This window comes from Bos indicus x Bos taurus, chromosome 8, assembly GCF_003369695.1.
Source record: "Bos indicus x Bos taurus breed Angus x Brahman F1 hybrid chromosome 8, Bos_hybrid_MaternalHap_v2.0, whole genome shotgun sequence".
In the NCBI taxonomy this organism is placed as follows: domain Eukaryota; kingdom Metazoa; phylum Chordata; class Mammalia; order Artiodactyla; family Bovidae; genus Bos; species Bos indicus x Bos taurus.
Genome location: NC_040083.1, coordinates 94,590,485 through 94,616,818, shown reverse-complemented (window position 1 = coordinate 94,616,818; position 26,334 = coordinate 94,590,485). Strand labels below are relative to the sequence as shown.

Genomic DNA, 26,334 nt, shown 5'->3' with positions numbered 1-26,334 from the left:
TTTGTTATTTTCAACAGGGGGAGCCCAGGGAAAACTTAAACAGCTGTGAGGTAAGTCTGTGTGCTTGCCTGGAGGTGATTTTTGTTGCACAGCAGGAACCAGAACTGTCCTGGAGGAAGAATCATGAGTACTTCAAGTTCCCTTATATTAAGTTGGGGCTCATTTTCAGCAGCAGTAACTTCCAAGTCACCTGTCAGATAGCATGTGATCAACACTTAGTAAAATCAAATTCAGAATAACATTGTGAGGGATACTTTTTTGCTTTGCCCCAGTAGAGAGACTCAGGGTAAAGACTATATGGTGAATCTTAAGTGAAGGGACCATGATGGCTCTGCTTCAGTTTTTACAGAAGGTTGTCTCTTTGTAAATCCCCTTCCTCCCCTATCCTTTGAGAAAGGACTACACACCTAAACATCAAAAGGAGAAAAATCTGTTAGATTCACGCATTAGTCCAATTCCCCACAATTAAAGCTGTGTATTTTGTACATTTCTCAAGTTTAAATGAGGTTGTCATCTTATGTCCTGTGAGGTTCCTGACCCTGCTTGAGTTGGGCACTGACCGCAGGAGACAGGGGCAGCTGAGCAGATGCCCCATCTCCTGTACCCCCGGCCCCGTCTTTAAAGTTCTCTGTCTGCAAAATGCTGGGAGGTTGTGTATTCGTTTAAAACGGGGAGGCCAGTTCTGTTGCCATCGTCTGGCTGACCTTTTTCTCCTTCCCCCTTCAGTCTGGAGGGGCTTGTCAAAAGACAAGTCAAGAGGCTGGATGAAAACGTGTCTCAGGCCACTGAGGCGACAGCCACCGCTAGGGGTGGCAAGAAGGCAGCTGCTACCCCTTCAGGGGTGTCCTCAGGGCCGCTGGGCACCGAGGCTAGAAAAGCTTCTTGTCCATGGCAGTTTGCAAGCCGGTCCGAGGCGATCCTGGCAGAGGGTCTTCCTCTGACGCCACCCTTTCCTCCCTCATCCCAGGCGTCCCGGGGTCCCTAACCCCAAGGTTGAGACTTGCACTATACGTTGCACTGCCGAATGGAACTCGCAGACTCCTGGCCTCTGGCTCGTAAGCGCATGCGCGGCCCGTGCGCTTACGTCAGAAGACTCTCCCGGCCCCTCCCCTCCCACAGGAATCTCTGTGGGTGTCTCCGCGGCACGTACCTGAGGCGTCGGTGTCTGAGCGACCAGAGCTCTAGTCAGCCTTCTCTAGAGGGCAAGCATGTTGAGGCTTCGAGCTCTGAGGAGGGCAGCGGCTGGTATGCTCCCTCATGTTCCTCCTCCTGTGACCTCTGGCTGGCAGGGTGCTCCCTGCATCAGGGTAGGTGAAGCTTCGGGGTGGGTCCGCTTGTCCTGTGGGGACTGGGCGGCAGGTCAGCCTAGTCAGGGAGGCATCTGCCTCTGGCCCAGAGCCAGGAATTTGGTGTTGGTCTTGACCCCTTGGTGTCCTTTTGTTCCTTCGACGGATCTTACCCCCAGTGACAACTGTGTGACTTTAGAGTTAGCTCAATTTCACCTCATCTCCATGCACACCTGTGTACAATTAGTAAAAGTTCGTGTAAAATGCAAGTGTGTAAGATAACTGGGAAGGCAGTATGGATTCCTGTGCGTGTCATCAGTTCAGTTCAATCGCTCAGTCGTGTCGGACTCTTTGCGACCCCGTGCACTGGCACACCAGGCCTCCCTGTCCATCACCAACTCCCGGAGTTTACTCAGACTCATGTCCTTTGAGTCGGTGGTGCCATCCAACCATCTCATCCTCTGTCATCCCCTTCTCCTGCCTTCAATCTTTCCCATCATCAGGGTCTTTTCAAATGAATCAGTTCTTTGCATCAGGTGCCCAAAGTATTGGAGTTTCAGCTTCTGCCTCAGTCCTTCCAGTGAATATTCAGGACTGATTTCCTTTAGGATGGACTAGTTGTTTCTCTTGCAGTATAAGGGACTCTCAAGAGTCTTCTCCAACACCACAGTTCAAAAGCATCAATTCTTCAGTGCTCAGCTTTCTTCACAGTCCAACTCTCACATCCATACATGACCACTGGAAAAACCATAGCCTTAACTAGATGGACCTTTGTTGGCAAAGTAACGTCTCTGCTTTTTAATATGCTATCTAGGTTGGTCATAACTTTTCTTCCAAGGAACAAATGTCTTTTGATTTCATGGCTACAGTCACCATCTACAGTGATTTTGGAGCCCTGCCCCCCCCCCCCCCCAAATAAAGTCTGTCACTGTTTCCACTGTTTCCCCATCTATTTCCCATGAAGTCATGGGACCAGATACCATGATCTTAGTTTTCTGAATAATGAGTTTTAAGCCAGCCTTTTCAGTCTCTTCTTTCACTTTCATCAAGACGCTCTAGTTCTTCACTTTCTGCCATAAGGGTGGTGTCATCTGCATATCTGAGGTTATTGATATTTCTCCCAGCAGTCTTGATTCCAGCTTGTGCTTCTTCCAGTCCAGCATTTCTCATGATGTACTCTGCATATAAGTTAAATAGCAGAGTGACAATATATAGCCTTGATGTACTCCTTTCCCGATTTGGAACCAGTCTGTTGTTCCATGTCCAGTTCTAACTGTTGCTTCTTGACCGGTATACAGATTTCTCAGGAGGCAGGTCAGGTGGTCTGGTATTCCCATCTCTTGAATAAATTTCCATAGTTTGTTGTGATACGCACAGTCAAAGGCTTTGGCATAGGCAATAAAGCAGAAGTAGGTGTTTTTCTGGAACTCTCTTGCTTTTTCAAAGATCCAGTGGATGTTGGCAATTTGATCTCTGGTTCCTTTGTCTTTTCTAAATCCAGCTTGAACATCTGGAAGTTCATGGTTCATGTACTGTTGAAGCCTGGCTTGGAGAATTTTGACCATTACTTTGCTAGCATGTGAGATGAGTGCAATTGTGAGGTAGTTTGAGCATTCTTAATACTTTGCATTTAAAATATGGGTCGTGTTTGCCAGGGTTAATTTTTTTTTTTTTACTTTACAATATTGTATTGGTTTTGCCACACGTCAACATGAATCCGCCACAGGTGTACATGTGTTCCCCATCCTGAACCCTCCTCCCTCCTCCCTCCCCATACCATCCCTCTGGGTCATCCCAGTGCACCAGCCCCGAGCATCCTGTATCATGCATCGAACCAGGGTTAATTTTTACTCTGGTGATTTATGTGTGGATAAAGATCAATGAGCCTTCACTCTTCATTCAGTGCATTCTCTCTCCATGTCACCACCTCCAGTCTAACTTTATTCAGCACTAATTACAGAGAGGATTTCTCAGTTACTCAGAGGAATGGGGGCACCGATCTAGATAATGAAAATTTAAATTTATAGATTAATATTTTGAAATCAAGTAGTTTGTAAGCTTTGAAAACAGGAGCCAAAAAAAAAAAAAAAAAAAGGAACAGACCTGTGATGCTGTCCTTATTCCTGTTATTGGCCCGCAGGGTAACCCCTTTCATAAGTTTCAGCTGTTTTTTCAATGCTCTTTTCCCTTTTTATGAATTATATACACTTCCTGGTGCTTCTTGATATTTTCAGTTATACATATTTCCTATTGCTGGAAATTAATTTAGGTCTGTTACATACCACTCCACCCAAATATACTTCCTTTCCCTCATCTGATTAATCACATTAAGAATAGTTACTTTTATACTGTATTGATGTTTACACTTTTATTTTTACATTACCTTGTTTCACACATAACTAGACACATAATACATAACTAAATCCAGTTACACAATAATTACATTTATGCACACACTGAAGTGATATACTATTAAGGCTATGGAATTACTGCAGGGCTATGGTCTGTGGTTGTATTGATTGTGCGTTTGCAAAGACTTTTGAATCTTGTGTTCAGAAGAAGGGAGGCTTTTAAAATTAGTAATCCCAAAGATGATGGGTCAGTTTTCTAGTTGATAGGCATCCGTATCTAATCAAACAAGATAAAAAGTGTCATCTGTACCTGGACTGGATCTTTAATTTCTTAGACTTTTTCCCTCTAGAATTCTCAATTCTCTCATTCAACTGGTATTACTTAAATTCTTTTATTCTTCATGCACTTTTCCAAAAACTGGGGTGCAAAGTTGAACAAAAGACAAAGTTGGTGTCCTCTTGGTTTCCTCAGGTTAGAGGAAACATGTGAACAAATGAAGGAAATATATGTTGAAAGTGAAAGTCACCCAGTCCTGTCCAACTGTTTGCGGCTCCATGGGCTATACAGTCCATAAAAATTTCCAGGCCGGACTACTGGAGTGGGTAGCCATTCCCTCTTCAGGGGATCTTCCCAACCCAGCGATCAAACACAGGTCTCCCACATTGCAGGTGGATTCTTTCCCAGGTGAACAAGGGAAGGTATTAGTAAATATGATGAGGAAAAACAAGTAGGATATGAGAAAAAAACAAGTCGTATATAAAGTGCTGAAGGGAGGTAACATAGACTGGTACCTATTTTCAATGGCAATTCTTCTCACACCCCACCTTTTTTGAAAGTTAGCAACAGCCATGTGCTAACAGCCATGTGTTGCAGCCATGTGCAACAGTCATTGCAGCCATGTGACTAAGTCCTGGCCAGTGGGATGTGTTAATGCATTTATGACCTACTGTACCGATCTTAAAGCAGTGTTGGTTGTTGCCCTCTTCATCTCTTTATTTCTGCTTGCTGAAATTGGATGTAATGTCTTGAGTTCTTGGAGTATGAGGGGAAACCACATGCTGAAGATAGCAGAATGATGAAGCAGCCTAGGTTCTGACATCATGGAACACCATACTAGGAGCCCTGTATTGCCTGTCTCTGTACTTGTTTTTTACATGAGAAATCATTTTCTAGTTGTTTAAACCTATGATCTGATCCACTGTCGTTCACTCAGTGTACCCTCTTAATCTGGGCACTCTACAGGCCCCAGAGTATTTGTGTTTCTTGGAGTTTTTCCTTCTCTTGCCAGTCTCTGGAACTTCTGTGATTGAAACATTCTGCCTCCACTTAATCTTCTCATTTTTTCTACTATATCTCTACTTTTTTAAGTACTGAAATTTTATCTTCTGAGTTGTCTACTGAATTTTAAATGTCTACTTTCTTGATATTCCCCAGAATATTTTTTTCTTTTTTAAAATAATATTTTTTTCATGGCTTAAATATTTCTGTATCTTGGACATTAATTACAGGCATTTATTTTAGTCATTGCTTTAAGGCCTTCTTCCTGCAGTATTTCTTTTTCTTTCAAGTTTTATTATATTTTCTCATTGATTTCTTTTCTCTCTTGATACTGGGTTTTTCCTATAATATTTTTATGTTTGTGATCCTTGTCAGTCAGTTCACATTTTGGACAGTGACAGAAAGCTGAGAGCTCTTTGAGTACCTGGAGGAAAGGGGCTGTCAAACAGTGGTCCTCACTGTAGGGTTTTCTGACTGGATCATTTCAGTGCTCGGGAAATGGCCTCACTGTTACAATGTGCAAGTCATTTCTCTTAGCCTAGCCAATTACCCCCATGAGGAATCTTCCAGAGTCCCATCTGTGAGTTCTAAGCCTTACTGCCAATTTCCTATGGCTGAGGAAGGTAGAATGCTGACTATCTCGGTCTTTGATTGATATTATTCACATAATTTACTTGTTTAAGACTAGTTTTGACACTGTCAGTTATATCTGGTAATCTAGAATGTCATTCAACCTTTCAAGAATGTATTAAATAGGATATGCTAAACTGCTATAATAAATAGACACCAACATGTATGTCTCAAACATAATAGGATTTTATTTCTTGATCCTTAAGATCTAAAATGGGTTTTCCTAGTTGGCAGGTAGCTCTTCTGTACATGGTGAATTAATGACCCAGTACTCTCTACTCTGTGACTCTTCCATCCTTAGAGCCCCATCATCAACTGCATCTAGTCAGCAGAACAGAGAATTTCCAAGGAGATAGTACTTACCAGATAGTGAGGAGTAAAATCCATGACTGCAAGTTATAGAAGGAAAACATTGCTAAGTGCTAAGAAAGTTTCCTGTTTCTCACAGGTTTTAATTATCCTCAAAACCCTGTGAGTTAAGCTTTATCTCCAAGTGAGAAAGCTGAATTTCTGAAAGAGCAGTAATTTTCTCATTTTGACTGCTGCTAAGTGGCACATCCAGTGTTTAAGGCCAGATTTTAAACCCTAGTTGTTTACATTTATTTTAAATCAGTTGAGTAATCAGTTAACTTGTTAGTTTTATCTTTACTTGACCATCATGGATTGTTTTTACAGCATCTTTATAATTTGTTATGCTTTATTATTCTCAACATTTTATGGCAGACCAGAGTATTAATAATGCAAGGGGCCAATAGGATGTATCCAAATCCATGGGACCCGTTGTCTCTTTTGCCCCTTGTTATGTCCTTCAGGATATTGCCAAGGGTTCCTTCTATCTCTTGTGAAGGTTGGCAGAGACATTGTTTATAGCAAAGCAGCACTACTTAGATTAAAATTCCCTCAAAATCATTGTGCTGTCTTCTGAAGATAACTTAATGGCATTAGTTGAAGTAGTTTATATTTGCGATAATTTTATTCTTATATAGACACTGGACATTAAAAAATATAGTTCCCAATTTACCCAAGTTTTTGGAATCATTGGAAGTTCACACTTACCACAAATAAACATGGAAAATAGTTAGGGAAAAGTCATAACTTTACAGGCTGCCTCAATATAAATTCTATCTCATGGTATTTCTCATTGAATAAGGGTCCTGAGCCTGTTGGTGTGGAATGAGGTCTGTTAGTAGGTTCATGTGACTAGTTTCATTTGTGATTACCTCTTCAATGAGAGCTAGGCCCTAATTTGGATGGTTAATTCTTTCATCATTTCTATTTAGCTGCCCTTCTCATTTTAAGAGTTTCTAATAAACATTCTTTTTTAAACATTATTTTCAAACCATATATCTTATTATTCTATTTCAGAGAACATCAGTGATACCTATTTCACAGATAAGAGTACATCAAATTCATGTAGGAGCTGTCATGTGTATTAATGACTTGTACTTAGTTTTTTCTTTCTTGTTCTCTTTCATTTCACTTTGTGAAGCTGATATTTCCATTTTACAGATTAAAACAAAAATAGCGACCAACAAACTGAGAGAGGCTAAGAGCCAAAGGTAACGAAGTCATTCAGAGATGGGTCATTTATTTTAATACTCCCCAGTAATCCAGTGTTGGAGTAGACAGTTGGTATGCATTGGTGTGTTCCACTTTACCAGGTTCTCTACCTGCGGATCAAAAACATTTAAAAATAATTCCAGAAAGTTCAAAAAAGGAAACATGAATATGCTGCCCACAGGCAACTATTTACCTGGCATTTACATTTTATGTACAACTAATTCCATAGCATTTGTATTTTAGTAGGTATTGTCAGTAATCTAGAGATGATGAAATCTAAGGAGGGTGTACATAGACTGTATGCAAATAGTATACTCTTCTATATAAAGGACTTGATCACTGTAGATGTGGGTATCTTCCAGGGTCCTGAAACCAATCCCTTGAAATATCAAGGGACGTATGTACCATAACTGTTATTTCTCCCCATTAAGTGTTTCCATATGTTTATAAGTATTGTTTCAGTGAGTACATAGTACACGTGAGTAGCTGACAGGTAAACAGGATCACCTAACAGTTTATTATTTAAGACTTTAAGTAGAAAGTCATCACTGGCATTTAGTGATCTTATACCAGTTCAGACTGAGCTCTAGTTAACACTTGAAAGTGTAGATCCTATATTGCTTCATGGAGCATGGCAATTAGTGTTTCTGCTTATCTTCTACAAAATATCAGTGTAGTCACTAGGAATATTATATGACCATGCATAATGGGTGTATAAGACTGTTCTTATAACAGGCATCTGTTAGAATTTTTGTTTCTGTTTGATTAGAGTTGGGCTGTAAAAAAAGCTGAGCACTGAAGAATTGATGCTTTTGAACTGTGGTGTTGAAGAAGACTCTTGAGAGTCCCTTGGACTGCAAGGAGATCCAACCAGTCCATCCTAAAGGAGATCACTCCTGGATGTTCATTGGAGGGACTGATGTTGAAGCTGAAACTCCAGTACTTTGGCCACCTGATGCAGAGAGCTGACTCATTTGAAAAGACCCTAATGCTGGGAAAGATTGAGGGCAGGAGGAGAAGGGGACAACAGAGGATGAGATGGTTGGATGGCATCACTGACTCGATGGACGTTGAGTTTGAGTGAACTCCGGGAGTTGGTGATGGACAGGGAGGCCTGGCGTGCTGCGGTTCATGGGGTTGCAAAGAGTTGGACACGACTGAGTGACTGAACTGAACTGAATATGCTGTATGTTTCTGCTTCCCAGTTTACTTACAGCCAGAAGAATTTAACTTATTTGGGTAATTTCACACTAATATTTCTACATTTAAGTTTTCAAACCAAAGCAGTCCTTTGTGTCTGAGAATTTACAACTTACTGCTCTTATAAGGTAAAAAACAGTGAACCAAACAGAACCATCATCAGACATTGGTGGTTCAAATCTGTTAGTTTTGAAACTCTCGAACTTTAAAATTTTATTCTATGTATCTATTTATTCACTTTTGGGCTAGGCCATTCCAGACCAGGGATGGAACCTGGGCTCCCCCCAGGGAATTCCCTCTCAGACCTCTTTCAATAGTTTCACTTTGGTATTGGACTCAGAGAAATCAGTTTTGCATTTGCCAAAGCTGTCAGGTTTTTGACTTGAAAATGATGTTTTAACTCTGAATAAAATAATTTTACTTATTGAGCAGGTGTTTTTAGAATATCCCTGGGATATTCTTCAGATAGACATGTGTGCATGTGTATTTCCGCCTCTAGTGAGTTCTTAATTGCATCAGTGATCCCTCAGATCCTCATTAACTTTCTCTTCGCAGGACAGAGCCCATCTGTGTCACTGTTGTAACATCCTTCTTCCCAGCCAGCTTTGTTGTGTTCCTAATCCAGAAGCTCATCAGCAAAGTGAAGCACCTGCAGTTCATCACTGGAGTGAAGCCTGTCATCGACTGGCTCTCCAAATTTGTCTGGGACATGGTAAGACCACCTGTCTGATGCTACTTCATAAACCCCCATCAGGGCTCTAGATTGGATGAATAAAAGAGCCTCTGGCCTTCAGCAGAAAGTGTTCTAGTTATCCAAAGATGAACGAAAGAAGAAAAGGTAAACAGAGCTGTAAACTTTCATGTCACCCAACACGGCATTAAAAACAGAGCTGATCTCACACCAGAGCAAATATGTCCACATGGATGGCAGTTAATACAACTACCACCTCATTCCCTGAGAACCTTTCAAAGAAGCTGAGGTGGAAGACTCTCAGTTAAAACTCAAAGCTAATGCTTCTACTATGTTTGATGGATTTGAAACTTCAGAGTCAGGGTGTTCTTTGATTTACTAGGAAACTCATCTGTCCTCCAAATTCCTGAGGACCAGGTAACTGAGAGGTGATCGAGCTCCCTGTTTTTTCAGTTTCCCCATGGAGAGCTAATTCACAATTTACTATATTCTTTTTGCAATGTGTTAGAAACATTAAATAACATAGCTGTAAGTACAGATTACCAGGAGAGCTTGGTAGTACCAAATCTAGTTTAAGAAGGCTGAGGCACTCAAACACTAAATTTGTTTGCAGGAAGATATTATATTACCTGTGACGGTACTGAAGAAATTCTTTTAAGGTTACTAGCAGGGTATTTACTTGAGGTGACTTAATATTTACAATAAAGATAGTACGTTATTATTGTCTCATTACCTTATGGCAATACAACAATAGCTCCAGAAATGAGGATAAAAATATAAAACACAATAAAAACAATCAGATTGTATATGTAGACTTTTATTAGGGCAAACATTTCCATAAGCAAAAATATCTCATTAAAACAGATGACCAAATATCTTTATTAAAAGTGATCCAAAATGAAGTAAAAATTAGTAAACTGACTATAAATGAAGATACTGCAGCATATAAACCAATGATTCATCAATGATGTTTAATACCAGGACCTAAGAACATTTTCCAAGTAAGTAATTAATGTGATAAACATTATTAATACAGATGACACAGATAACATTGTACTCTTCCATAGTAAAGAAATATGTTTAATATTTTTATGAACCCCATTTGATATTATAAAATAAACCTGACTGGACAAAAACGTTTAAAAATCTCAGAAAAACAGACATGATGAAAAAGGTAATAATGTATACAAATAATTTAAAGATATTATCATAGATATGGAAATGTAATAATCATTTGAATGTAAGAAAATGCTACAAAAGCAGAGGGTTATCAAAAGAGAGAATGAGAGATATTCTCAAACAAATGAAAAATCAAGATCTGGTAGTAAAGGCAAATAGTTTTAATATATGACAGATACTAAAATGCCAAGGGGAAAATGAACAGACTGTTTCCTGAAGTGGTAGTGACAATGGACAGATGTAGCTTTTAAATATGCAAAGGACACAGCAAATTAACTTACCACCTCCTTCAAAATAAAGCGAGACTCTCTTGGGAGAATTTAAGCACCAATAGCAGATACATCTTATGACAGTTCATGAAATGCTCTGTATATCACTGGAAAACTATTTCAATGGTGAAAATGATGTAGGAATCAGAAGCATATTCTGCTGAGACTCAAGGAAGTTAACACTTTCCCGAACTGGAAATAAATTTGTAAGAAGGCATATAAAGTTATTGACTAAATACGATTTGTTGTAAGAATAACTCATTCCTAGTGAAATAGCTTACCAGCTGCCACTACCCTGGGATCCTCATGAGACTGATGTCTCCCAGCTGCACGGCTGTCTGCACTCTCGTTCCACCAAAGAACATGAACTGCGGAAATAAACCAGAAATAAATGTTAAAGACTGTGGCGTTACTACCAATAAGAGACAGAAACATTAACCAGAAACTGAAAGTCCTATTCTTTCAATCAAAATAGTGATTATCACAGGTAATGCTAAGTATGTTACTGATAAGATGTCAGAGGGGCCAGAGATTTGGGAGAGAAATTTATAATTAGTCAAACTAGTTTTGTAGATGAAGAAAGAAAAAGCTGGAAAAGAGAAGTAAAATAATGCAGCTAAAGACATAATTAGGCCAAGATCCAAATTGTATAACTTCCTAACACATGTTAACTTTATTTTAAAAAAGCAAGGTTATAAAAAAGTTGTGCTTACTATTGAATATTTGGGTGATGGAAAGAAAAAAAAGTAGGATATTAAGTGTCTAAGGAAAAATTCTATTAAGTGCATTTGCTTTAAAAAAATGGGAGTAAAATCACATTAGGATCTTGCTGTATATTATGCTTAGTCTTAGTAACAGATTTTTAAAAATCAACAATTTGTACTTCCTCTGGAAATAACATTAATTTTTAATGGTTATGGAAATTCCTTCTTGTAACAACATTTCATCCCAACCCCTTATTATTGGCCAATTAAATTATTTTCACTAATTCAATATTCTTTGAAATATTGGGATAATGTTCTTGTGCATAAATTTTTATAATATCTACTATCTATATAGGAAAATGCAGAGAAAGAGAAAGTACGAGGCATTTCTATACCACCCAGAACAAACTGTTTTAATACTTGGTGTAACTCTTGTCCACAGTTTTGCATATATATTTGTATTTACACACACACACACACACACACACACAGGCTTCCATAGTGGCTCGATGATAACAGGTATGCATACATGTTTATGTTTACACACATACACACACACACACGCACACACACATGTGCTTCTCTGGTGGTTTTGTGATAAAGAACCTGCCTGCCAAGGAAGGAGATGCAGGTTCAGTCCTTGGGTTGGGAAGATCCCCTGGAGAAGGAAATGGCAACCCACTCCAGTATTCTTGCCTGGGAAATCCCATGGACATAGGGGCATGGTGGGCTACAGTCCATGGAGTTGCAAAAGAATCAGACATGACTTAGCGACTAAACAATAACAATACATATAAACATGTATAAGAATATATATTTATAGTTATATATGACACATATTTATATATCTTTTTTTTTTTTTAAGCTGACTTACACAACAATAATCAGAGGAGGTTATTCAACAACCTACCTACCCATAAATGTATTTTCAAGGCTGAATACTGTCATTTTATGGGTAATGAAAAGTGATTCAAAATGAACGCAAGAAAACGCATGCTTGCATTCGAAAATGTATGCAATAAACAAGGCACTAAGCAAGACTGATGGGTTTCTCAGGTTGCTCAGTGGTAAAGAATTCACCTGCCAATTCAGGAGATGTGGGTTTGATCCCTGGGTCAGAAAGATCCACTGGAAAAGGAAATGGCAACCCACGCCAGTATTATTGCCTGAGAAATCCCATGGACAGGGGAGCTTGGCAGGCTATATAGCCCATGGGGTGGCAAAGACTGGGACACAACTTATGGACTAAAGGACAGCAGAGCAAGATGGACAAATCTTTGCTACACTGTAATATTATATGCTCTGTAGAAAGCTGTAAGCAAAGGGTAGCAGTGACCTTCAATACAGGCCTCTGTTAGGCAGACTAGAGCCTAGCTAGGAGCTGGGCCCACTCCTCCAATGCAAAGGCTAGGTCTTCAAGAATGAAGAGATGGGGTGCGTTAGGCTGAGGCAACAAGTAAATGTGGATAGGGTCAGGAAGACAGTGTCTCTGAGGAATGGAAGTGCCCAAGCACAGGTCAAAGACCCAGAGCTCACCTTAGCTCTATTTATGTATATCTATTATGTATCACATGTGTATTACATAAAGAAGGTCATACAACACTGTTTCCAAAATTTCCTTACTATAAACAATGCTGATATAAACTTGATTAGAGCAGCAGTACATGTACATCTATGATAAGAACATTTACCACTAACATTTGTTGGGTGCTTGCTATGGTGCTGGGCCTGGTTTAAATTTTGCATGTGTTAACTAGTTTAGTTTTCATAATAGCCTTAGGTACAGGTTATTATCACTTCTGGATGAGGAAAATAAGTAAGGCACAATGAGGTTAAGTAATTCACTCAAGGTCATAGAGTTTTAATTGGTAGAGCTGGGATTCAAACCCAGGCAGTCTGGATCTGATTATTTTCTTCATATAAACAAAAATTTAAACTGAGAAGCAAAAAGTATCTAAAATGAAGATTATGGCATCCGGTCTCATCACTTCATGGGAAATAGATGGGGAAACAGTGGAAACAGTGTCAAACTTTATTTTTTTGGGCTCCAAAATCACTGCAGATGATGACTGCAGCCATGAAATTAAAAGACGCTTTGGGACCTAATTAACCTTAAAAACTTCTGCACATCAAAGGAAACTATTAGCAAGGTGAAAAGACAGCCTTCAGAATGGGAGAAAATAATAGCAAATGAAGCAACTGACAAACAACTCATCTCAAAAATATACAAGCAACTCCTACAGCTCAACTCCAGAAAACAAATGACCCAATCAAAAAATGGGCCAAAGAACTAAATAGACATTTCTCCAAAGAAGACATACAGATGGCTAACAAACACATGAAAAGATGCTCAACATCACTTATTATCAGAGAAATGCAAATCAAAACCACTATGAGGTACCATTTCACACCAGTCAGAATGGCTGCGATCCAAAAGTCTACAAATAATAAATGCTGGAGAGGGTGTGGAGAAAAGGGAACCCTCTTACACTGTTGGTGGGAATGCAAACTAGTACAGCCACTATGGAGAACAGTGTGGAGATTCCTTAAAAAACTGGAAATAGAACTGCCTTATGATCCAGCAATCCCACTGCTGGGCATATACACTGAGGAAACCAGAAGGGAAAGAGACACATGTACCCCAATGTTCATCGCAGCACTGTTTATAATAGCCAGGACATGGAAGCAACCTAGATGTCCATCAGCAGATGAATGGATAAGCAAGCTGTGGTACATATACACAATGGAGTATTACTCAGCCATTAAAAAGAATACATTTGAATCAGTTCTAATGAGGTGGATGAAACTGGAGCCTATTATACAGAGTGAAGTAAGCCAGAAGGAAAAACACCAATACAGTATACTAACGCATATATATGGAATTTAGAAAGATGGTAACAATAACCCTGTGTACGAGACAGCAAAAGAGACACTGATGTATAGAACAGTCTTATGGACTCTGTGGGAAAGGGAGAGGGTGAGAAGATTTGGGAGAATGGCATTGAAACATGTAAAATATCATGTATGAAATGAGATGCCAGTCCAGGTTCGATGCACGATACTGGATGCTTGGGCCTAGAGCACTGGGACGACCCAGAGGGATGGTATGGGGAGGGAGGAGGGAGGAGGGTTCAGGATGGGGAACACATGTATACCTGTGGTGGATTCATTTTGATATTTGGCAAAACTAATACAATTATGTAAAGTTTAAAAAAAAAAAAAAGACGCTTACTCCTTGGAAGGAAAGTTATGACCAACCTAGATAGCATATTCAAAAGCAGAGACATTACTTTGCCAACAAAGGTTCATCTAGTCAAGGCTATGGTTTTTCCTGTGGTCACGTAGGATGTGAGAGCTGGACTGTGAAGAAGGCTGAGCGCCGAAGAATTGATGCTTTTGAACTGTGGTGTTGGAGAAGACTCTTGAGAGTCCCTTGGACTGCAAGGAGATCCAACAAGTCCATTCTGAAGGAGATCAGCCCTGGGATTTCTTTGGAGGGAATGATGCTGAAGCTGAAACTCCAGTACTTTGGCCACCTCATGGGAAGAGTTGACTCGTTGGAAAAGACTCTGATGCTGGGAGGGATTGGGGGCAGGAGAAGGGGACTAGAGAGGATGAGATGGCTGGATGGCATCACTGACTCGATGGACGTGAGTCTGAGTGAACTCCGGGAGTTGGTGATGGACAGGGAGGCCTGGCGTGCTGCGATTCATGGGGTCGCAAAGAGTCGGACACGACTGAGCGACTGAACTGAACTGAACTGAATTGAACACACTTACAAATATACAGTGTATATATTATACACTATCCTCAAGAAGTGAAGTACTGATTTATACTCAGCATATTATATTTTCATACTCCTAGTACACTGAGCATGAATTGAAGATTAAAAGATGTGTGTACACACATTTCAGTAGTTTTTTAAATAAAAAAGTATACACATTCATTATAGTAAATTAGAGATTTAAAAAACCTTTAATCTGATCATTTAAATATGACTATGTATTTTATGTCCTTTCAAATTTCCTTCTTGTAGAAGTAAAAACATTCATGTTTCCTAGAATGTAGGCAAAAACAATTGAAATAGTAAAGCTTTTTATTTATATTGCCAAATTACTGGAGGAGGGCGAGCTTAAGCCTTGCAGTACAACAGTATTTGTTTTTCCCTGGCTCCTCTAATACTGTATCTTTAATACATTTTTATTAGGTAAAAAATGGCATCTTATTATTGTTTTAATCTGCATCTTTAATATATATTAGTCACCTATGTCATCTTGGCATAAGCTTTTCTTTTGGATTTTTATATATATATATATATATATATATATATATATAAACACACACACACATATATATACACACACACACACATAAATGCACAAAATTTGAGCCTTTGAATAATAAAATCATCAGTTGATTATTTTTTTCTTCATAGTTTCTTCATTTGTTTTTAGCTTACAAATGTTGTTTTCACATATTAATAAATTTATCTATATTTTGTTTCCATAATTCTATGAATTCAGTTTTTAACTGAGATCTATAATCCACCTTGATTTTATTTTAGTGTATGGTATGAAATGGGCATTTAATAATTATCATAATTTTTCTTTTCTTCTGTATTCTCAACTGGGACAAACATGTGTTTTTGCACAGTCCAACTTTTTTATTTCTTTTTTTACAATATATTAACAGAATCTGAATTTCTGGGGAATGATTAAGTCAGTTTTTGCATATGTTAGGTTTGAGATGTCCATTAGACATGAGCAACTGGATATTATGGATTTTTAAATATTAAAAGCCTTAATCAGTTATTCTTTCAGATAAACTTTATAAACATTTTCTGAGTTTGCCACACACAAAAAAAAACCCACTCAAATTCTGTTTGGAGTATCTTTCAACTTTAAAAGTTAAGTATCCCAAACAGATGTTTTTATTAAATAAATCAGTATGATATATATACTATGTGTATCTAAGTAGTGAGAGATTGGTTAATTTATTTCTTTGGGTTTGTCTGTGTTTTTAATATTATAATAACTATGTATTACTTTTCACCCCAAAACAATCTCCCTACGTTAAGTAATATTATTTTCAAAAAAATCACAAAAGGTACAAGCTTTTATGTATAAAATAAATAAGTTGTTAAGACAGTAAATTTTAAAAGTTTCCATCATAAGAAAAAAAAATTTGTAACTATGTGAGATGATGGATGTTAACTAAATTTATTGTGGTAATCATTTCACAATATATCCATACGTCAGATCATTATGTTCTACACCTTAAACTTATACAAGGTTATATGTCAATTATATTGCAATAAAACTAGAAAAAAATAGTAAAAGTACATTAAGAAAATGATGAACAGGTGATTTCTTGAGATTCTTTCCAGTTTTTAAAAATTTTATCATTTTGATATATCAGAGAAAAGAGCAGGTCAATATATGAAAAAGGCTTCATAAGGTATTGATATTCTAAATAAGATTGAAAACAGGTTTACTTAACTCTTAAAATTACAAAAAAACTAATAATTTGGCAATAAAAAGTAAAATATACTCAATAATGAGAACAGAAACAAACTGACCCAAGGAGCTTAACAGTAGATCAACAGTATACTTTGTAATTTCATAGAGGAGATGGACAACTGTACCTCTGTTGAGTACTCCGTATTCTGCATGGAACACTCCAACTAATTTTGTGTAGCCTTGATTGACATGAGTATGAACTGCCCTTTTAAATGGGTCACCCCACAGAGCTGGCCCACCAGGTTTCATCTGAAAAGTAGCCAGTTCATAGACTCCTAGAATAGGGAGAAAAATATTTTACAGAACACATTCAAACAGTTTGTAGTCCTGTCTAGTTTGGTTCTGGTGAAAAGCTAATCTACATATATAGATTTGGAGGATCACACATATATACATGTTTATGTAGACATATTTATTAATAATTTGCACTGTTTTTCTGTGCTTTTATGTTTAGAAAGTCTTTGTTTCAGTTTCAGGACAAGTTGTTTTAGCTTAATGTACAGAACAAAGAAAAAGGGACTAGAAGATACAGGTAAGTTATTATCTAAAATATTTTTAACCTATAAAATTAATAAAATAGAACTTAGAATAGGACTTTTTAGCTGCCTGCATCTACACTTTCATAATAGAAATGAATAAGAAAGTATTTTCCAATTTCTTACAGCTCTACTCTTCTTTGCAACTTTCACTACTTTTTTGCTTTATATAATTGCCTCCTATAGGTTTGCACTTCTACCAGCAACAGCAGGCAAACAATGGACCTCAGAGTTTTTGAGGGAAAATGAACCCTAAAGGAGATGCTTTTTATTATTCCTAAATATCCAGGTAAATACTTGAAAAGCATTTTACCTTTGGACAGAAGTATAGAGTGGATGGACAAAAAGAAACCACAGGACTGGTAGATTTGAGAAGTAGAGGAAAAACATGCAAGTTACTGAAGAATCATGAATAACACAGAGGAAGAGAACCAAGACTTGATATTATCTTTGAAGTCCAGTAGTTCATTTAGATGGTGCCAAAAGCTGAGGGGGATCTCAGATAAGGATCTAAATAAGACTTTTCAATCTCTTGTAATCTAAAATGCACTATAGAATTGGGAATAACGGGGGGAATAAAATATCATTTAAATTAGTTTATGCTTTTTCTAATCTGACCTTTGGTTAAAACTGGATTGAGGTAATAATTTCTTTAAGTCAGCAAGAAGTGAAATCAGGAAGAAGACAAATCTTTAGGAATTATTTTCAAACTGAGAAATAAGAAAGAGGAAGACACAAACGTTAGACTACAGTAATATAGCTTGGCAGTTTCAGTTAATTCATTCCCCCCAAACAGTCAGCTTTATAAGCAAATTTATACTTAATGATTTGAGATTAATAGTGATTTATAGAAGATACTTTTAAAAGTTTATATTATTTTAAAATTATGATAAAATATCATACATTATCCCTCATTTATCCACGTGTTCCTTGTTCCCAAGGCCCAAATTCTCAACCTTTAGTGACCACGTCAACTTTTTCTATAACCAGCTAAATTTTAAGCATCAGTACAATACTAATTTGGAAAAATAGTTCATTATTTAATGCTCATTTTTAAAATTAAGAGCTCCAATTTATTTTTATCTCAACAATCAACATATATTCTTATATTAAGCAAAAGATTAACTTCGTTTTTCCCACCAGAAGTTTAGTTTTATAGTTTAAAATCTTAAGTAGTTTCTCTATCAAAGTTCAAAGTGAGTAAGACAGAAGGACTTACCTTCTTTTGGAGGTTTTACTAATTTGCACCATGGCACCAGATAAGTGATTTCACTCTCTTGTTTATCAATAAGAGCCAAATTTGGAATGAGAAATTGTTCTTGCCATTCCTTATCTTTGGCCAAGGCCTTCCGAACTTCACTTCGATGAGCAAAATTGTCTGTAGGAAGGAGTAAGAAAAATAAAAATGTTTGATTTAAAACTACCTCTACTTTTTCTGGGTTTCATTCAATTTTATAAACATTCATCAAGGCCACATAAGAACTGTGCTATATTACTGGCAATACCAACATTGTTCCCAATTGTTCATGGTCTTAAGCAGAAGCAGCTATGTAATCAATTAATGATAATGTCATACAGTAATGAGCTTTATATGCTCTATCCACTTACTAGGTAGTTGTGAGAGTTAGGTAAGTTATTGAATCTTTCTGTGTCTGTTTAACTCCAGGGCTGACATGAGGATTAAATGAATTAGTACATGAAATGAGCTCAGCACAGCAGAGTGTTTGATACCTAGTGAGTACTCAATATACGTTAACTATACTTACTAATTTTATTGAGGCATTTAAATTATAGTGCTGGTTTAGAAAAACAACTTTTTCTTTGTTAGTGATGATGGTGAAGAGTGGTCAGGTCAAAGTACAATTGAATTAAATTTAACATGAAGTTAAATTAACATGAAATGAAGTTAAGATTTGCTTTTTAGCCTCTCTGAACAGCTTCTAAAGAAATAATGCTCCTTCTCTTACTTGTCACCCATTCTTTTTTACCCGTTCTTTTTTACCCATTCTTATTTCTCCTGTTTGTTACCTATATGTTACTAACATATGGGCCTAGAACTACTATATTTAGTAATAGGACCTTTTAAGACTAATGGTAAAAGAGTCTTCTATGGTTTATGCTGTGTAGATAAGGAATAACAGTTATCTTAGAGCTAATGTAAGTTATAACAGGATGTTACTAGTAATTTTCTTAGTGGAACATGATTCAACTGGTGGTGCGTAAAGGCATAAGCTGTGTTTTAATGGGGTTTGTTCTATTACAACAGGGAGAGCCCCTAAACTATGGCCACGTTAAATACAGAATGAGTAAGAGTGCATGCGCAGTGGTGTCTGACTCTTGGTGACTCCATGGACTGTAGCCCATCTCCTCTGTCCATGGAATTCTCCAGGCAATAATACTAGAGTGGGTTGGCATTTCCTACTCCAGGGGATCTTCCTGACCCAGGGATGGAACTCAATTCTCTTGCATCTCCTGCACTGGCAGGCGGATTCTTTACCACTGCACCACCTGGCAAGCCCTTTGCATATAAAACTACTTTATGACTATTTGGACACTGATGACCAGACATTAAATGAAATTATTAAGTTGTGTCTGACTCCTATGACCTCATGGACTGTAGCCCATAGGGTTTCCCAGGTAAGAATTCTGGAGTGGGAATTCCTTCTCCATTTCCTTCTCCAAAAATTATTTAGGTATCATCAAGTCCTTATGTGACTTCACAAAGATCTGATACTGCAGCAATAAATATTCTGGGGATTCTTGTAATCGTTCTCCTTTTTCTAAACCAGGGGTTGGTCAGCTTCAGTATCAGAAGAACTCACTCAGTCCCTTTTCTTTTACCTCCATAGACTAGTATAATGACAGTGAATTCCTCGAAACTCTGGGGGCACAAAAAAATCAAACGTGGTCCTGAAAACAACAGAATTATTGAATCTTACAGGTGGATAAGTGGTTTGAAGTTAACTATCATCCCCTGAAAGTGAAAGTTGCTCAGTTGTGTCCGACTCGTTGTGACCCCATAGACTATCATAGAGTCCATGGAATTCTCCAGGCCAGAATACTGGAGTGGGTAGCTGTCCCCTTCTCCAAAGGATCTTTCCAATCCAGGGATCGAACCCAGTTCTCCTGCATTACACGTAGATTCTTTACCATCTGAGCCACCAGGGAAGCCCAAGAATACTGGAGTGGGTAGCCTATCCCTTCTCCAGTGGATCTCCTGGATCCAGGAATCCCCTATCAACTTCTATTTCCCTAAGGTCCCCTAGATGTGTGAATGATCCAGATATACCTTCAATATAAAGAAAAATAATTCTTTTCTTTATGACCCTAACCCACTTGGGTTCTTGCAATCACTGCTTTAAATTTTTCATAAAAAATCTTTACAATAAGTCACTCAAAACTTTTTTTTTTAGAGTTAAAGTTTAGTTCACAATATAAAGGTTCTAGTGATGGGCTGTTAGGTGTACTGTTGAGAAGAATAATCACTGAATTTATTTTTGGTATTGCTTTTTAAAAGTTTTACTTAACCTGTATGTTATTTAAAGTAACATAGATCCAAGAACTAAGTCTCATGTAATATCTAACAGAAAGGACATCTGTACTAAATGCTTAAGCCATTGACTCATACCATACTTCCAAATATGAAACACTTTATTCATTCTGCCTCCAAATTCTACACTCCAGTATCCAACCAATTCAGAGTGAACTGTCCGAAGATGAATGTTTTTCTTAACATTTTCCAGGAATTCATTCATCTTTGAGGGCTTAAGATAATAGGTACGAAATTCATAGAATGTTCCATCGTATTGTCTGGGGCCTGTAGCAAAAGATGAACACACCTGAAGAAAGATAAGGAAAATTTAAATATTCTGGGAAATAAGGGTTTATAATATTATGTTACAACCAAATCTGAGTCTGGAAACAAGGGACACACATTAAATTTATAATCTATTTGGACTTCTGTTGTCTTCTCTCCATAGAATTTGAGAGATATGTCAATAAAGATGCCCGCTTTTAAACATTCTATAGCTTACTGTTTCCTAGGAGGGAGTCCACCATTAGTCACTTTTTCATGAGAAGCTGCTCACAGGAAAGCACTGGGGCACTTTCTTTACCAAAGGACTACAATTAGGATCCTAATAGTCTTTACAAATAGTTTATTACCTTTTATCCGATATTCCATCTTTACTGAATAGTATATGTGTTAGAGTTAAAACATTTAAAACAATTTCTAAATAGACAGGTATTTTGGCTAGCACAATGAAAATGTGTTTGCTGGCAAAAATTCATTGCCAGTAAAACAATGGAAATTCCTGGTCAGATCAAAGTATTTTTTAAATCCAATGAAGTAGACCACTGGTCAAAAACAGGACAGGAGTTTAACTAACGTAACAGGAAACTATGACCTAGCCAATTGTATTGTAATATGGTGATATCCTGTGTAAACCTTAGGAAAAAAAAATCAGTGTCAGAATTGTCTGAATAGTTACTAGGTTTTAATTACAGATGCAATCTGCAGAAGGGCATTTAATCCACCCAATTATAGCAGGTTGATGTAAATATCAGTTAAGAACCATTAGTTACTTCTGTAATAATCATATGCTCACAATGTAAATTTCTAATTTGGTTCTCTGAGTGAACTTAACTTTCAGTAGGAAATGCTTTGTGTATTGTATGTGTTTGTGTGTATACATCAGATCAGATCAGATCAGTCGCTCATAAATACATACTATATATATATACACATATATATATATACACACACACACACACACACAAATATACACACACACTCATATTCTAGTTTACATATCCATCCTATTTAAGTTTTGTTAGCATGTGTGCACATTTCTTGAAGTTGATTATACCAGAATTATCTATTAAAATAGTTTAGGTACGTATAAAGCTATTGATGAATTTTGGCCTTATTTTGACTACCAGATATGTCAAAGAAAGCAGTACGCTTCATGCTGTGACATATATTTTGTTTACCGAACACAATAATACATATATTTTACTTAACTGTGTATAAGGCTTAATTATAATCTCTTTTGAGGTCATTCCAAGTCTATGATGAGTCATATTCTTATTGCCCAATTGACTACGCTTGCCATCAAAAACAAGTGCAGCTGGCCCTGCATTTGGCAGATGTTCTTTTGGTGCCATTTTACCAAACTTTACTAACACAATGTTAAGCAAATAAAAGCTGCCTACTACTTATAGTTTAAAAATATTATAAATAAAATATATCGGATATCAGAAAATGGGTCAATGGAGTAGATGTAACAACTTTTCAGGGAATTCATATTTGGAGATCAAAATATGTAATCAACGGCACACATTTTATTATCACTGGCAGAAGAAATATACAATAGGAAAGCTCAGGGAAAGGTTAACAGCTAGGGGTATGTGATTTGTGAGAGGTCATGAAGTGATTTTTGTTGCAAGGCCACTAGAACTGCAGGGAGAGGAATCATGAGTGCTTCCTTTTCTCTAAATTAGGGCTCATTCTCCTTAGTAGTGACTTTCAATTCATTTATAAGAGAACATCTGGTTGACATTTAATAACGTCAAAGTACAGAATAAAATTCTAAGGAATAATTCTTGATCCTGCCCCAGTTGAGAGAATCAGGATAAAGGCTGTAATGATAATCTCGAGTGAAGGAGCCATCAGTGGTTTCTCTTTAGTCTCTACCAGAAAGTCAGTTTGAGAAGGAAGTAAAAGCCTGAACATCAAAAGGAAAAATCTCTTGGTTAGATTCACAGAATAGGCCAATCCCTGACAGTTAAAGCTGAATCACAATAATCTATTTTGTACATTTCTAATCCAGATTAAATGAAGTTGTCATCATCATATTTGCTATGAGGTTCCTGACAGTGGCTGACTCGGGCACCAATCTCTGGAGACAGTGACAGCTGGGCAAATGCTCCACCACCCGAACCCTGGGCCCTCTCTTTAAGGTTCTCTGCCTGCAAAATGCTGGGAGGTTGTGTATTTCATTTAAAAGGGGGAGAATTGTTCTATTGCTCCTTCAGTCTGGAGGGGCTTGTCAAAGCATAGTAAGAGAGGCCTCTGGACCACTGCCTAGTACAGGCCCCAATGCGGCAACTGCAACCTCGCGGGTCCGCAAAGACGCAGCAGCTGGCGCTTCAGGCGAGTCCTCACAACCAACGGGCACCTAGGCTAGGCGACCCTGGCAGTGGGTCTTCTCGTCCCTTCGTCCTTCCGCGCGTCCCAGGGACCCCGCCTCCGGATTCCGAGACTTGCTAGAACTTCTCGTGCAGCACCACGCGGGCTAGTCTGGGACCACTGACGCATGCGCGGCCCGTGCTCTACCCCCGCAGACGCCCTCGCCCTCTGCTCCCCTCCCCCAGGAAACGTTTTGGGCGAGTCCCGGCGGCCAGTACCTGAGGCGCCATCGTTGGAGCGGCCAGGGCCCTAGTCAGGCTCCTTCGGAGGGCAAGCATGATGCGGCTTCGAGGGCTGAGAAGGGCAACGGCCGGCACTCTTCCTTAAATTCCTCTTCTTGTGTCTTCCTGACTGGCAGGGAGCAGCGCCTGCACAACTGCGGGAGGCCGGCTCTGGGCGGGTCGGCTCCTCCTCCAGAGGGGGTAGGGGGTGGGGCTGAGCGCCCCGTCAGCCCGGCGTCCTCCACAAGCTGAGATCGAAAGCGTTTGTTGTCAGCTCTGACCCTCTCCGTTTATTCTCTAAAACCTTCTTATCCTCAGCGTCAGAAATGATATTAGAATTAGCAGAATGTTGACGTCCTCGTTCCTGTACCACTTGTCTGGGCCCATCACCTCGTCTCCTTGCGCGCCTGCGTACAATTAATTCGTAAAAGCGCGCGTGTGGAACGTGAGTGTGTGACCAGGAAGCCATCACTTTTCTCAGTGCATTTTCATTCCCCGTCAGTACCCACAGCCTGAAGTTGTAAGGCTCCAGATAATTTACATTGTAATTTTCAGGAGCTCAGAGGAATGGGGGTACCGAGCTAGTTATGAACAGTTCAAAGATAAACATACGTTGTTAAAATTCTGCAACCCTTAAAAGTAAAACCTCTGGTCTAGTCTTCCCTATCCCTGATTATTGCTCACCTTCTAACATTTCGAGCTTTGTCTTCTAACGCCTGTTTCTGTCTTTTAAAATAATAGGCATACTCTGCTGTTTTTTTTTTTTCCTTTTCTGTTTAGATAGCATCTTTTGACTCTCTATGGAAGAAGAGAATTTACGTCTCTAGTATAGCACTCCCTCCCCCCAACTAATTTCCGTTCCTGCACCTAATTATGTTCACGCTAAAAAAATCAATTAACTGATTACATCATTAATTTACATCATTTACATCATATTAAGACTTCGCTGGTGGCTCAGATGGTAAAGCATCTGCTTACAATGCGGGAGACCTAGGTTCGATCCCTCTTTGGCAAGATCCTCTGGAGAAGGAAATGGCAACCCACTCCAGTACTCTTGCCTGGAAAATCCCATGGACGGAGGAGCGTTGTAGGCTACAGTCCGTGGGGTCGCAAAGAGTCGGAAACGGCTGAGCGACTTCACTTTCACTTTTCAATGTTGATGTTATTCTTGCTAATAGTTAACATTATTGCAAACATTAGTGTAATATTTCTTATACTATCAGGACTAGTGGGGTTAGTTGTACCTTGTGCAATGATTTGAATCATTCCTTCAGAGGAAAGGATGCTTTTACAAAACAAAGCATTATCTGTGCCCAGACTGGATCTTTATGTTAAAATTAATTTTCTTAGACCTCCCTCCTCTACGCTGGAATTAGCAATTCATTCCCTCATTCAACCTGTATTAATTAAATTTCCTCTATGCTGACTGAATCACTTTTCCAGAAACGGGTTCACAGGTGAACAAAACACAAAGTCTGTGTGTCCTTGGAACTTCCAGTTTAGGGGAGGCAGACAAATGAAGGAAAAATATATCAGGGATTAAAACAAGGAAAAACAGTAGAATAGGGAGACTAGAGAGTGCTGGAGGGAGGTAGCAGAGACTGCTGGCTATTTCCCAATAGTCATTCTTTTCCCAAATCCCCTTAAAAAAATACCGATAGAACCCAGGCATCTTGGTGCAGCCATGTGACTAAGTCCTAGCCAGTGGGATATTTTAGCACATTTATGACCTTCTGTAAGCTATCTTAAAACAATGTAGGAGGGGTTGTTTCACTCTTTTTCTTATTTCTGCTTGCTGGAATTTGGAAATAATGAGTTCTTGGACTTTAAGGTAGAAGCCAGGTGCTGGAGATGGCAGAACAACGAAAGAAGCAGCCTAGGTTCTGACATCATGGAATACTAGGAGCCCTGGCCTGCCTGTCTCTGGACTTACTTTAGGAGAGAATTCATCTTCTAGTTTAAGCCACTGCAATGTGGCATACACCTATGATCTTAATCACAGAAAGGTGATTGTTTCTTTTATTTCTTTTTCATTTGTTTCTCTTCTTTACCTTTTACTTATTAATCACCAAATTCTTTGCCCCAACTCAAAATGGTTGAAACTGTTAATCAGCTTTTAAGCTTCCTCTTCTAGAGTTATCTTTAAGGAGTCTTTTTGTCTCTTGGTCCAGTGTGGACTAAATGTTCTCTAAAGTGGCCCTGTAGTAATTCTTGGATCTCCTTTCACTTGTCTCCTGGGAAATCTCATTTGCCTTTAAGATATCCTTTTTCCAGGATCTTATATATATATATATATTTCCTCTTAATTTTAGGAGAGGGTATATGGGGATTAAACTTAGAGGCTTTCAGCTCTAAAAATTTGTCAACTTCCTTAATTTATAGTTTGGGTGGACATAAACTTCTACACTGGAAATAATTTTTCCTTTTTTTTTTAAAGTACTGCTCCATTGCCTTATAGCTTCTGGTGAGACGTTCTTCCCATTTTAATTCTTGGTCCTTTCTATGTGACTTGTCTGGAAGCTTTTATATTCTCACCCCTAAATTTCTGAAATTTCACAGTGATATTCCTTGGGATAGATCTTTTTTCATCCATTGTGTCTCATTCAGTTGACCAGCTGTCTTGCTGATCCTGTTTGTGATGCTGATTGTCTTACTGTATTTCCCTGTGCACTCTGCTTGCTGAACCCATGGTAGGCAAGGCATGAGGCTAGGAGGCTGG

At 38.4% G+C, this 26,334-nt stretch overlaps 1 protein-coding gene and 1 long non-coding RNA gene across 2 annotated transcripts; one reads left to right on the top strand and one right to left on the bottom strand.

The window, feature by feature from the left end:
* Positions 1-1,095: 1,095 nt before the first annotated feature.
* On the top strand, positions 1,096-17,481 carry LOC113897616. Its single transcript, XR_003512378.1, has 4 exons — positions 1,096-1,307; positions 8,862-9,018; positions 17,139-17,200; positions 17,391-17,481. It is a non-coding gene; the product is annotated as an uncharacterized LOC113897616 (long non-coding RNA).
* Positions 9,799-23,998, bottom strand: NIPSNAP3A (nipsnap homolog 3A). The gene is made up of 6 exons (XM_027550429.1): positions 23,613-23,998; positions 20,833-21,043; positions 18,424-18,582; positions 16,794-16,943; positions 10,727-10,813; positions 9,799-10,637 (listed from the first exon to the last, which is right to left on the bottom strand). Exons 1-6 carry the CDS (start codon positions 23,670-23,672, stop codon positions 10,561-10,563), a joined length of 744 nt encoding a protein of 247 aa, XP_027406230.1. The 5' UTR covers positions 23,673-23,998; the 3' UTR covers positions 9,799-10,560.
* Between the last annotated feature and the right edge of the window lie 2,336 nt (positions 23,999-26,334).